This window comes from Simochromis diagramma, unplaced genomic scaffold (assembly GCF_900408965.1).
Source record: "Simochromis diagramma unplaced genomic scaffold, fSimDia1.1 OVJJ01000131.1, whole genome shotgun sequence".
NCBI classification, from domain to species: domain Eukaryota; kingdom Metazoa; phylum Chordata; class Actinopteri; order Cichliformes; family Cichlidae; genus Simochromis; species Simochromis diagramma.
In genome coordinates this window covers 5607917-5621218 of record NW_024387200.1, presented here as the reverse complement: position 1 = coordinate 5621218, position 13302 = coordinate 5607917, and the positions used below count along the sequence as shown (strand labels likewise).

The following is a 13302-nucleotide window of genomic DNA, read 5'->3' as shown; positions in this document are numbered from 1 at the left end:
TAGGAGCTCAGGTAGAAAAGAGACAATAATCTGTCTTTTTGCTTGTATCCACCTTTTCCAGCTTAATATTATGCCAACATACACATTAGAGCGCACTCTATATTCAGTGATCAACCAACCGTAAAGCACTGCAAGGAAAGATTAAAAGCATACTAAAACTAGTAGTAGTATGTTCAATCTAACACATAAACACACAGACCGCATCCCTCCTGTTCTCCAGCAAACAAATACCAGCATGTTTGCATCTTCTTACCGTGTAAAGCCCAATCCTGCACAAGGCAAGGGACAGCTGCATGTGCTCCGACATTGCGTTCAACAACAAGTGTAACCCGCGGCAACAAACAACCCAAGCCTCTGGAGTAAGTGAATGGGTGGAGGAGGATCAGGGATAGCTGAGCGGTGCCAGGTCAACACCATGAGTCCCGTTCTTCACCGTGTCACGTTCAGCAGCCCAAAGCCACAGTTCAATTCTTTTTTTTTAACACTTGTGATTGAGTTTTGAAAGACTGCAGATGAGCAAGACTGACGGTTGTCCAGTGTTTACTCCCTACATTCATTCATAGAAAGAAAAGAAAAATAACTATTACCACAAGGATCAGCAGACTGACACAAGCTTAAGATTAGTTTGTGAGGATCTCTCTCTCTCCACAGAGATTAAGGGCTCTCTGACAACTAGGGATCCAGAATAAGACTGCAAATTGGATTAGTCACCATTACACACCCACACACTATGGCCATACTGTACGCACAGCTTTATGGAGAAGAGAATATATTGCTTTCCATGCATGGAGGAGGATAAAAGGATCGACCACTTGAGTCTGCAGCGGTCGTGGGGATTTCAATCATTGTTGTGGAACGTTTTGTTGGAAGTCTGTTAACTGTGAGTCATCTTCAAATTGCTTGCTTTGGTCAGCTCGGCAGTCTAGTTCTAGCTGCTGCCGCTATCAACTGACACAAATTTGTAGTTAAAATATAAAATGCTCAATATTAATTCAATACGCTACATGATGAATAATTTCACGAGGAGGAGGCAGGAACAGTTATGGGCAAGAACAGTTATTGTATTGAGTGAAAGTATCTGATATAGGAATGAAGAAAAGTCATGTCTGGGGAACTTATTGCCAAGTATAAAATTGCAAGTGTTACACTTAAAAGTGACAATCTAAACTGTAATTCCAATTATTCCATATAATGTTTTTTCTGCAGTTATGAATAGAAATGTTTGCCATGCTCTTTAGTGCGTCTTGGGCACAAACACTGATTTATATAATCTGAGAATTTCTGGGTCATTCCATTTAAGGTCAACAAAATCTGAAAACAGTTTCCACCTGACCTTCTCAAAAATCATCCGATTCTTAGCAAAATCATTTTAGCATACCTATCAAATCATACAAAGTTCATATTGTGAAGCAGCAGAGTGAGCAACAGTGTTTTTTCACCATTTCACAACCATAAACTGGTGCAGTTTTTCAAGCAAAACGATGATATATCCTTTCATTTTGACGTGTAAAAGGGATTATAGATAAATAATTCTGCTGAGGAAAAGATTCTGGCATTAGACTGTGGTATTTGGAGTAAAACTGCTTAGATTGGATTTCTTTCAACAGAAAGAAATGTTTTTCCAGCCCTGAAAATGTAACACGGCTACGAGGTTAGGAGGGTTCACAAATTCTGGAAAAAATAAAAGATGCTGTCAAATTTAAGAATGACCCACATCTGTACTTCAAGGTCCTGCCATTCAAACAAACTAAAAAAAAAAAATCTTACTTTCAAGGCAAAATTTTGCATGGCTTCATAACATGAAGTTATTGTACAAAAATAATCAATTTCAGAGGGTCAAGTAGTGGCTGGCTGATTTTGTCATGGAATTTTTTGTGTCCTTTTTCTTCATTAATTTAAAAACCAAAGCAACGGTGCAACTTTACAAAAAAAATCAGATTTCTGATCTAAAGTGTTTCAAAAAGTCACTTTCAAAAAGTGCTAAATAAATAAATCAAAATCCTATTGAATACAGTATATTCAATTCATGTCACAATTTTTATAGCAGACACCACCTTCTGTATTGGGATTAGTTATATGACAGTCTATGATGGCCCATTGTAAAGCACTTTATCCAATGATTGTAGGTCAGTAAGATGAACTGTACAATCGAAATCTCGGTAATAAAGCTACATGTATTTAATGGTTTGATAGACCAAGCCATTTTTTATTTTTCAAGTAAAATGAGTATAAATCAAACAACAAACACTTCTCATTTGCATTTCCTTAATCCAGGAGCGTATTTTCCCCAGTAAAGAAATGTTTCGTCGTACCCAACGCTATGATATCATTTATGGACTGAGACAGAGTAAAGGAAGTGGAAATCAAGACAACATATCAGTGGAAGTCAAGATAAAAAAAGGAAGTCAAAGTGCCAGTATTGGATTATGATCCATTATCTTAACAGCAACACTGATCTTGATCCATTCCAAGATACTGATCAGTGGTCCTCTCCATAACACAATGAGCTAAACAGCAGATGGGAAGGACAAAAAACATGCAGGTTTACGATCAGTGAACACCTTAACCAAACTTTACATAAACCCTCCAAGTGAAACCTGACTCAAACTTGTTGGCTCAAGTAAATGATTAGCCTAATATCGACCGAACAATAAAAAAAGCATATACCCTACTGAAACATTTTGAGTTTTCTTATCTGGATACAATAGGTCATTTTTGTTTGCCTCTGGAAAAGAAAAAGAAAAAACTTGGCACAGATCTTTGCCAGCGCCAGTGAGGTGTGTAACACGGTCAGACAGGGGACAAAACATCAGCCTTGTGTCCCATATGCCAACAAGATATATTCATTCTGCCAACAACTTCCCATCAGCTCTCTTTCCTCTGTGCTTCAGCTATGAGATGTCAATCTGCCAGAGCCTGCTGTGTGCCCTTGGAAAGGAGCTCTTCTGAGCCAAAACACATGCAAACTTCAATATATTTTCATAAAGGTGTGATCCTAATGCTGACTGCGTCAACAAAAGCATGGCTATTTTAAATGTTTTATTCAAAAATGTTGCCCGTTGTACCCTCGTGAAATCTCCAAAACACCCAAGGCATCATTTGAGCTTTTAATTCCTGTAAGCTAGTGGGATCATGTACCAAAATGCTTTCAGTGTAACGATAGCAATCATCAGAAGACATCTCATGTGATCCATGGTATCACAATACAGTGAACAGGAAGTATAGCTTTCCCTTAAGCCTGCATTTGTGAGTTTCGTGTTCTTCACTGCAGGTTAGTTAACCTCAGTGACTTGGAGGAGTCATTATAACTCTGGAAAAGTTTACAAAAACATCTAAATGGGCTGACACTTATACAGCACTTTATATAACATGCCTCATTCACACACATTCATACAAGCACTTTTTCTCTGGAGAAGTGCTTTCTATCTAACATTTAAACACATTTATATTCCAACTGATGCATTGAAAAGCAACTTAGGGTTGGTATCTTGGCCTGAACTGAAGCAGCCAGGGCTCAAACCACCAACCTTCCAATTAACAGATGACCTGCTCTCCCTCCTACCTACCCAACATGTGACAAGAAATATAATATATATCGTATCGATATTTTATTCCAGACCAAAAATTAACATATTATACATTAACTTTCCTAAAAGTAATGCAGCATTTTACTTCATTACTCCCCAGAGAAAGTAATCAGTTACACAGTTAAACATTACTGTCTTGTTTATGACCATCACAGAATATAAACCTTATGCTTCAGTCGGACACACCGACAGAAGTCCCTATCCTTTGAAGGACGTACAATCGATTTTTATTTTAGCGTTTGTTTGAAAAGCCAACGACACAAAGCAAAACTGACACACACAGTTAGAAATGGAGGCTACAATGCTACAAGCCTGTGGAAGTTTAGATTCTGACTGCTAGGCTAGGGATGGCATCCACTCAGCTATCATTACTCGCGTTCTTCACTAGCTTTGTATTAGCATGCTGTTTGTGCACATTCTTGCAAAGAGCCAGTTGTGTTAGCAGTATAATGTGGTTGTTTCTGTCATATCCATTACTCCCTAGACCTTTAATACAAGAAAAATAAAAGTTAATGTCCATGTCACATGCACACACACCATTTCCCTACTGACTGGCTCACTCACCAGGTTGCAGTTGTGGCTATGCATGTCAAATAGTAACCTGTCAGGGAAAGATAATGGCAGTGGGTCGGACTGCGAACAAAACATGGATACAGGTGTTTAGTCCTTCAGTAAATCCTTTAGTGTATTAACAGTAAAATGCAAACGTTTGCTCAAAATTTCTAAGCATAAGATGAAGTGATCTCCAAAAGTTCTCACGGAATTTTTGAATGAAAAATGAATGGAAAAAGTACCCTGCGGGTAACTCTTAATAAACTGTGAGACATTAAGAAATGAATTTACACAAGGAAAGGCAAATGCATGAACATTTCAAAGCTTTATAAATACAATATTATACATGACTGGTATACATGACTTTATATTATATATATAATGTCATGTATACCCATTAAGTAGAAGGCATCTCACTGCAAAATTAAGCATTAAAGGGTGGAAATTAACATTTACACAAGACTGATGCATACAGGAAGTAATTCCTGTGCACTGATGAAATTAAAACAGAATTTAGTGGCTGAAATAAGAACACTTCTTCAACTTTTAAGAGTGAGCTTACAATCGATTATAGTTTAAGCTTGTGTTGCAGCTAGTAGTACAGACAATGTTTTACTGGTAGTTGGAAGAATGTATTCGGTTAAATACCAGCTAACTATGGAAGCAAACATCACAACAGTATGTTTTATAAAGCGGGATAATGATCTTAAACGCATCACAAGTGGCTTAAAGTTTTGTCATGGCCCCCACAGTCCCCTGACCTAAATATTATCATAAGTATATAGACAGGCCTCTAAAGAGGAGTGCATCTAAGATAGCGGGAAGGTTTCACATAACTTGAAGTCTTTTCCATGAAGATTGTTTTTAATGGATTTTTGCCCAAACAGAGAGCTTCTTAGCTGATTTACAAAAACTCTTTTCAAGCTGTATGACATTTGCCAGTTCAAGTGTAGGGCGAACAAACCTTAACATTTTTTATTTTGAGATTGTAAAAGACAAAGGTTATTCCATGAAGTCATCTTTTATAGGTTATGTATTCATAGAAACTTTTCCATGCCACTGTGCCCATCTCACAAGTAGTTTAGTTTTACAAACTGCAAATACTACTACTAAGGCCTTAAGTTTTACTTTGTGTTACCTTCTAATTATGGTAAGAACCAAATACAGTCCCGATCAAAAGTGTAAGACCACTTGGGGAAAAAAAAGAAAAGGAAAAAAGAAACAAACAAACGAATTTTAAAACAAGGTTCCAAGTAGAGCTTCAACATGCAACAAGAAGAAACAGGAGTGAGACAAAACATTTTTTGAGCATGTGGTTTATTGAAAACAACGCTTAAACTGAAACAGGCTGTTTTACAGCCGATCAAAAGTTTAAGACCACACCTCCAAAAAACTCGTAAACCCCCCCCCAAAACAGAAATCAAAGTTTCAAACATGAACTCAGTAATGAGTAGCTCCACTGTTATTGTTGATCACTTCAAAAATTTGTTGCGGCATGCTTGATGCAAACATTTCCATGAGGTGAGTGGAAACATTTCTCCATGTGGTGAAAACTGCCGCACAAAAGGCATCTACTGTCTGGAACTGTTGTCCATTTTTGTAAACTTCCCTTCCCTCCCAAAGGTTCTCAATTGGATTTAGATCAGGGGAATATGCAGGATGGTCCTAAAGAGTGATGTTATTCTCCTGGAAAGAAGTCCCTTGTCCTGCGGGCATTATGTACTGTAGCCTTGTCCTGTTGAAAGACTCAGTCGTTACCACACAGACGAGGGCCCTCAGTCATTAGGGATGCTCTCTGCAATATCTGGACATAGCCAGCAGCCGTTCGGTTTGATGTCCCTGCACCTCCTGAAGCTCCATTGTTTCACTGAAGGAAAAAGCACCCCACCGTTATGGCGCCTCTTCCAATGTGGCGCGTAGAAAACATCTCAGGTGGGATCTGCTTGTCGTGCATTGGAAACCATCAAGATAAAATAATGTTTTCATCAGAGAATAAAACTTTCTTCCACCTTTCAATGTCGCATGTTTGGTGCCCTCTTGTAAAGGCCAAACGGTCAGTTCTGTGACGTTTAAAGAGACGAGGCCTTTGAAGACGTTTTTTGTTTTTGAAGCCCTTCAGTCTCAGATGCCGTCTGACGGTTATGGGGCTGCAATTGGCACCAGTACCGGCCTTAATTTGGGTCGAGGAACGTCCAATGTCTTGACGGATAGCCAATTGCATCCTCTGGCTCAGTGCTGGTAAAAAAAATTTGGGTGTCTTCCGCTTGACTTTTTTTGTTCCATAACCTTCAGGATCATTTAAAAAAATAAAAAAAAAAAATGACTGTCTTACTGCATCCCACCTCAGCAGCGACGGCGCACAGGGAGAGACCCCGCTTATGCAGTTTAACAGCCCAACTATGTTCAAAAAGGGAACTTTCTTTGCCTTTGCCATCAGAAAGTCATGACAGTGTGACTACCTGACAGAAAATGACAATGAATCCACATTTTTGCACAAATTTGTCCTTTTAAAGGCATGTGGTCTTAAACATTTGAAGGCTATAAAACAGCCTGTTTCAGTTCAAGCATTGTTTTCAATAAACTGCATGCTCAAAAAAAATGTTTTTTCTCACTCCCATTTCTTCTTGTTTCACATTGAAGCTCTACTTGGCACGTTGTTAACCCAAACATGCAAAATATGACTTTTTTTTTACCATTTGTCCAAGTGATCTTAAACTTTTGATCAGGACTGTATGACTCAAGCATCAAGGCTTTCCATTTGATAAGGATGGTAAGCAACAACTGTTTAATGACAACCATCACAATTAATTTACAGATTTTTCCAATTGTGTCAAAATCATATCAGCTCAACAACATAACATTAACAACATTACATATATCAAAGGATAAAATATTGGGTTTTGCATTTCTTGCAACAAAGCTTCTATTTTCTTAATGTTTCTCTTATGGATTTCTTCCTGAATATGAGCCACATGAGTAAATGTGTGAATCATGTTATCAGCAGTTCAGGCTCTCTTATCCCATTTTTACCACATGCCTTGAGGTGTATGTGTGGCAGTCACTGTCACAGAGTCTTTGCATAACTTAATTTTTTTTTTTTTTTTTTTTAAAGTGCTGGTTGTTTGACATTAAACAACGTCAATATTTATTAATTACAACATTACAGATCTGTCTTTGTAAAGTACACAGCAAAGTTTTCACCAGAAGGTCAGTCCATGAGGGTTTATTCATTCGTGTACGGGAAGTAAATACATCATCACAAAAGGCAAATATTGTGTAAGACTGAGGGAAAATGTGTAAGCTGTAAATCTCACCACACCCATAAATGAGACGAATGAGCACTCTCTCAGACCCGCTGTCACAAGGATAAATACAGAAAAATAATTCTTACCTCACACCACATATTTAGATTTTTCTGTATTATTCCCTAGTTCGTTATATTAAGAGTTTTCTTCATTAAACCCCTTTTACTTTTTTGAGCTACTTTGCCTTATTATACTTTTTTTTTTTTTTTTTTTTTAAGCTTTGTTGTTAAAAGTTGTATTTAATGTGCTGGCTGATGTAACACAGCAATTTCCCAACTTTTGGGATAAAATATTTCTTATATGAATAATACATAAAGCCTTACAGTCTAATAAGCAAATTTCTATTTAAAAAGGTCATGTCTGCTAGAATACCATTATAAATAACCCTGTATGTTCTTGTGTGAGCTATAGAAATTAGCCAACTAACAGTACTGCCATGTTTGTGTTTTCACAGACAGCTGTGGTCAAAACTTTCCACACACTCATCGTGGGAATGAATGTCACGGTAATGTTGGGATTTTAATTATGCACTTTAATTATTTATTTTTTTATTTATTTTTTGGGCGGGGGGGGGTCCTAGATTTAAATGAACTCTATCAAATGTGCCAAGAAGAGTGATTAAATATACATTTAGAATTATGCCACAATTATGCCACAAGCTTGTTAATGGCTCCCAAAAGCCTCTGGTTAAGGTACAACTTGCTAAGGGACATTTAACCAAATATTACTGGGGATACGTATTTATTTGAGAGTGCATGTTTACTTTTTAAACATGTGTGGATTAGAGAAAATCCAAAATAAACTCCAACTTGTCCATGAAATTCTCAATTTTAAAGTAATTAAAGACATATGCTGTACAATCAAACCAAAGACATTGCCAAACACTACAAGTGTACCATGGTAAGACTGCGTCATGGCAACAACTAGCACCAAATTCCTACATGGATGCAGCAGGTCAGTATGGCCTTTTTTTAAAAACACAATGCTGACCTTGCAGAAGTACAGCCTCTTCAACGTGCTCCAGCTCCCAACTGAATACACCACATCTCAACTACTGTCAAAGCTCAAACCACAGTTATTTCCCAGCAATGTGCAGTAACTGTCAGCTTCCATTCCTATTTGTGCTACCGCTCTGCACGAAACCTGATGCAAAACCTTACCAAAAAGCCTGAACAGGAAGCAAGACTAGAATAACTTATTAAAAGTTTAGCAACACATTCAAATTAATATAGGAAAGCGAAAGAGACGCAGTTCTGGCCTAGGCTTGAGCCAGGTCTCCAGTGTTGCACAGCAGGAAAGGAGGCCCTGCGCCTATTGAGTGCCTGACCTCAGAGGAGAGCCAAGCACTCAGCTCCAACAGCCCACAGTTACAGCTGTGCTTTCTGCACAAAACTATTTGTCACACCAAATCTAATCCTTCAAGCACGTAAGCTGGAAAGTGTTTACACTCCTGTCAATATGTACATAGGGGTAATTTTACTTTGTGCTTTATGATGAGGAGAATATGTGGCAGACTGTTTTTTGTGCAGTTGTTACAAAATGATTTGAAATCATTGTAAATGCTGTCATGTCTGTGAAGCACCTGCTGGGTTTTTGTTGGCTCAAAATGGTCATTTTGAGGGGATTACTACACATACAAGGATGACTGGTCCTTATATAACTGAGGCAAGGAGTCTGTGTTACCTGACTTCAGAAGAGTCTGCACATTTGATTTAAAAAAAAAAAAAAAAGAAAAAAAAAGAAAAGTATTTTAAGCTTTAGTACATTAAACAGCACTTTAAAAAAAATGCTTATTTGCAGAAAAAAAAACCCTTACATCAGAAAAACAAAGGAGGCTAAGGCAAGCCAGATTACATTAATTTCATGACACATTGCTATTTTTGACAGCTGTACCTTCACCCTTTGATACCAAGAACTTTCCATTACCATCTAACAGAGTTTACAGTATAACCCAAGTAAACTAAAAGTGTGTCACAGAAGCCACAAGCAAGGTAGACATTAACAGTACAGCTGTTCTGGTGGCAGCTGCTGGATAAGACTTTGTCATCTTTGCTCAAGAAATGTCCCAGCGAAGCCAAAGTTCGAAGTTCCTCTTCGGTCACATCTTGGGAGGCCCACTATAAACAAGCTGATAACACTGGGTGGGCAAGTTCCTTTGCATTTCACACTGTCATGTCCCCCATGTGAGATGACAGCACATTGTTTGTGTACACTTTTTCCTCCGGCTTCATAAATTCCCAGGGAAAGCCTTCAGTTACAGCTTCCTCTCCATTGTTGCACTGTTTCAACAGCACCCATCCCATTCCTACAATGTGGGCAAAGACCCAAAAAACATAATCTCATGGTTTAAAGCTGGTGCACTAAAATAAATCTCTTCTTTTTGTTTTTAATCACAGATATTAAAAAAGTATGCAGGGGAACTAATTTCTCAACCCAGTGACAAACTGTCACTTCGAGTGACAGCTTGACTCCAAATCCAACATAGTGCAGCTTTATCCCCAGCAGCAGCGAGTTTTGTGGAGCATGGCAGCTTCGTGGCACATTACAAACACCTGAAGAGTGTAGCTAGATGGCTAGACTTGTGTCGAACAGCTAGAAACAGCTACCAGGCAAAACCTAGAGGCTACAACAGAAACCTGACATTAGCATAAAACAACACATGTCACCACGCCTATAGTTAAACACAAAATTAGTTAATAAATACACCTGGCTGTTAAAAGGTCACACACCTGCGTGACACCAACAGCTTCATTGGGAGCCCAACTGCCAGGAAAACAAACATTCAAAGCGGTCTCTTATTGGCACAAGGAACCCCACGGCATTTCATTTCACGTACTTACCAGATAATCCATGTACTATCGCTGACCAGTCACAGCAGCACGAACTGGCTCTGTAGCAATTCCGTTTTTTGTTTTCTGTTTTCTTCAGTGAGTCGAAAATGTTACGGATTTTCACCGTACGTCGCTTCGTATCCCCCGCCTTTCGACAGTCAAAGCAAAATAAAAACCAGCCCTTTTCGGAGGGTTTACAGGCAGAATGTAGCCGCCTTCTTCGCCACTGAACCAACTTTCAGTGCAGCAGAGTCTCCGGTTGTTTCAGAAGACGAGGGTCGCCGGGTTGGTGAGTGTATTTCTCAACAAACAGCTCCTTCTTCCACCGGCAGACTTCCAGTTTTTATCACACAATATCAGTTGAGTGTTTGGTTGAGGAAACTGTTACGAAGCCTTCCACGCTACGTCACGCACGTCGTTTTGCGCACGCATCGCGGTCACATGACCAAACACATGGGTTGTCTATTTTCACTGTGAGGCTGAATGTCGCTAAATTTGCCTTTTTGTTTCTTTATTATTATTTAATTTTAAGTAGATTTCAGAGATGATTTCTGTTTATGTTTTCACTCCGAATCATATGATTTAATAGTAAATAATCCCCTGACACTGAAGATGAATAGATTTTCTCACATCCTAATCTGCGTTACAGCCACACGCCAAAGTAAGGATTATGGACTATACAGAGAGCTATAGATTATTAAATCATTATGTAACATTAAACATTTGGCTCACATTTCCTTTTCAAAGGAAGCGGACAGTTCTGGCAGCATCGAGCATGGAATATTAATGTCATGTCAACTGGAATAAAAAAAACATCCTGTACTTATTTACATTCCATCAGATTACTGGTGTTCACGCAGATCTAACACATCTTTCAGCTTCAGCTGCAGTTTTCTACAATGTTATCGAGCTTTCGAGCAGACTAAAACAAACTCTGGCATAATATAGCACACTATGCATAATGAATGAGAAGAGATTACATGATAATCATACATCAGAGTGAAAGACTGGTTCCTAAACGTGGCTATTAATCCGAAGAAGAAGAAAGAATGCATATGCAGGTGCATAACAGCTTTCACGCAAAGGAAATCGAACTTAAGATCAAGAAGCCTCAGAGTATTGCTAGCTACTACTATGGCACCCTATGGAAATATGGTTTCATCTCATCACCTTCCCCAAAAATACTGCAAAGAAAACTATCCGTGGGCAAAACTTCAAATTAGCGGGATAAACGTAGTAAGAACTATCTAGAGCAAAGCACGATTAGAGCTCACGCAATGCAGTTATGTTATATCAATGTAAAAAGTCTGCTTATGTGATGGAAGCTGAATACTGAAGTTATTTATATCTCTGGAGACCACATCCTTCTTCAATATTTAATGTGATGTGCTATTAAGGAAACCTCCCTGAAGTCAGTAAAGTAAGGTGAAATGGATGTCCCGTGGACAAGTCTGTAAGTTGTCTAAAAGTGGTAAGAAGAGTCCAAAGGATAACATTGCTTTTGATCTCATCTACAGAGAATTTCAAACATGTGTAAACGCATACGTGTCTAGTAATGTTCTTTTTTTCTGGAATTTGGCTCACTCAAATGTCAGTGGAGAGACCCCTGGTGGCCTGTAGGTATATAGTGGTTGAGATAACACAGCACCAGAAGTAAAGACCATCAGGACTTTCAAGGACACCTATCCGTATCCACATCCAGGAGAGAAACCCAGAATCACAAACCTTACATGGCTCAAAGCAGACTTACTCTACTACCTGAGCTCAGAGTGATCAAAAATCTAAATGTGGAACAAGCACTTCTTGTGAAAGACAATATGGGACAAGCACGAGTTTTGAGTTCTCATTTTAAAATAAAAATGCAACAAACTGTGCAGGTTATCAGATTTTCATACCTTTTGTGAGGCTTATGTGTCAATTTTAGTGATATTTAGCCACTTATGACAGACACGTACTGTCACTTCACACCATATTTTCGTATCCATCCATCTCTTTTCTCAAAATTTTGAAAACATTCTAGAAAAAGAGAAGAAAACTCTGTGCCAGATGAACCAAACGCTGATTCGCTTCATCTGGATGTCGTGTTTTCAGTGAAAAGGTGAAAAAGTAAATGCTGGCATTTTATTTTCTTTCTGGTAAATGCCATTATATTCATCAGCATCTGCAAAGCTTGTGGATTGGGTGACTGTTTTGATGGATATAACATCAGATATGTTATCCTTCACTTGAATGTAATTTAAAAAGGCTGTCCCTGCTTTCTTCACACGCGTTGGGTAGTAGTCAGACTTCAGAAAAGTGTCCTGCAGAGTCAGTCCAAATATGAGACAACGAGTCAAAATGTGGGACAGGAGAACAAGGGATAAAAATGCTGTGTAGTCCCACATAAACCCGCACGTATGATTAACTTACCGTACTTTGAACTAAAAAAATGTCATTTGTTTTATTATAAGGCCATACACTAAAATAGTATTCTTTTCATTTCATGTTGAATGAATTGAGTTGTGACACAGATGCACACTTTAAAAAAACATCCCCTTATCTTTGCTACTTATTATTAAGAACCCCCCGATGTTTAATCGTTTTCATTTATATTATTTGTACCAATAGCACTTTGGGTAATGTAAAGAATTCACACACTTTCACTGAGAGACAAAACAAAAAAAGTGCCACATGGGGGCAGTGTCTACCAGGCAAAGTGAATTTATGGACGTCCTTGTGCAGTGCACCTCTTTCCCAAGGAAATGCTTACCTGCTATATGTAACACCATTTAAACAAAGCTTTTCAGCTTTTATTCAATTTAGAATCGATAAACAGTACTTGGGATGGAAAGTGGAGCGACCGCATGTAACAATTTTCTGATACTAGGAATATAAGTTCGATAATCGCGTTATTAATCATCAGAATAATTGATAATGGAATCCCGTGTAGTCTCTCCCACACTTTATTGTCTATGTGTCCTTTATAGGTGGCTATGTTGAGGCATGCAAGGTTATCAGTAGGAGAAAACAGAGGAAATTTTACCATTT

At 38.4% G+C, this 13302-nt stretch overlaps 1 protein-coding gene and 1 long non-coding RNA gene across 2 annotated transcripts in view; one reads left to right on the top strand and one right to left on the bottom strand.

Moving 5' to 3' along the window:
• The window catches only part of LOC120745680 (ADP-ribosylation factor-like protein 15), a 97724-nt gene extending 87028 nt beyond the window's left edge, over positions 1-10696 (bottom strand). Inside the window, exon 1 of the mRNA XM_040050743.1 lies at positions 10285-10696. Coding sequence (XP_039906677.1) covers positions 10285-10296 — 12 coding nt within the window. The 5' untranslated portion in view covers positions 10297-10696. The remainder of the gene's footprint in view (positions 1-10284) is intronic.
• Positions 6960-7320, top strand: LOC120745684. The gene is made up of 2 exons (XR_005698692.1): positions 6960-7036; positions 7183-7320. It is a non-coding gene; the product is annotated as an uncharacterized LOC120745684 (long non-coding RNA).
• Positions 10697-13302: the final 2606 nt, after the last annotated feature.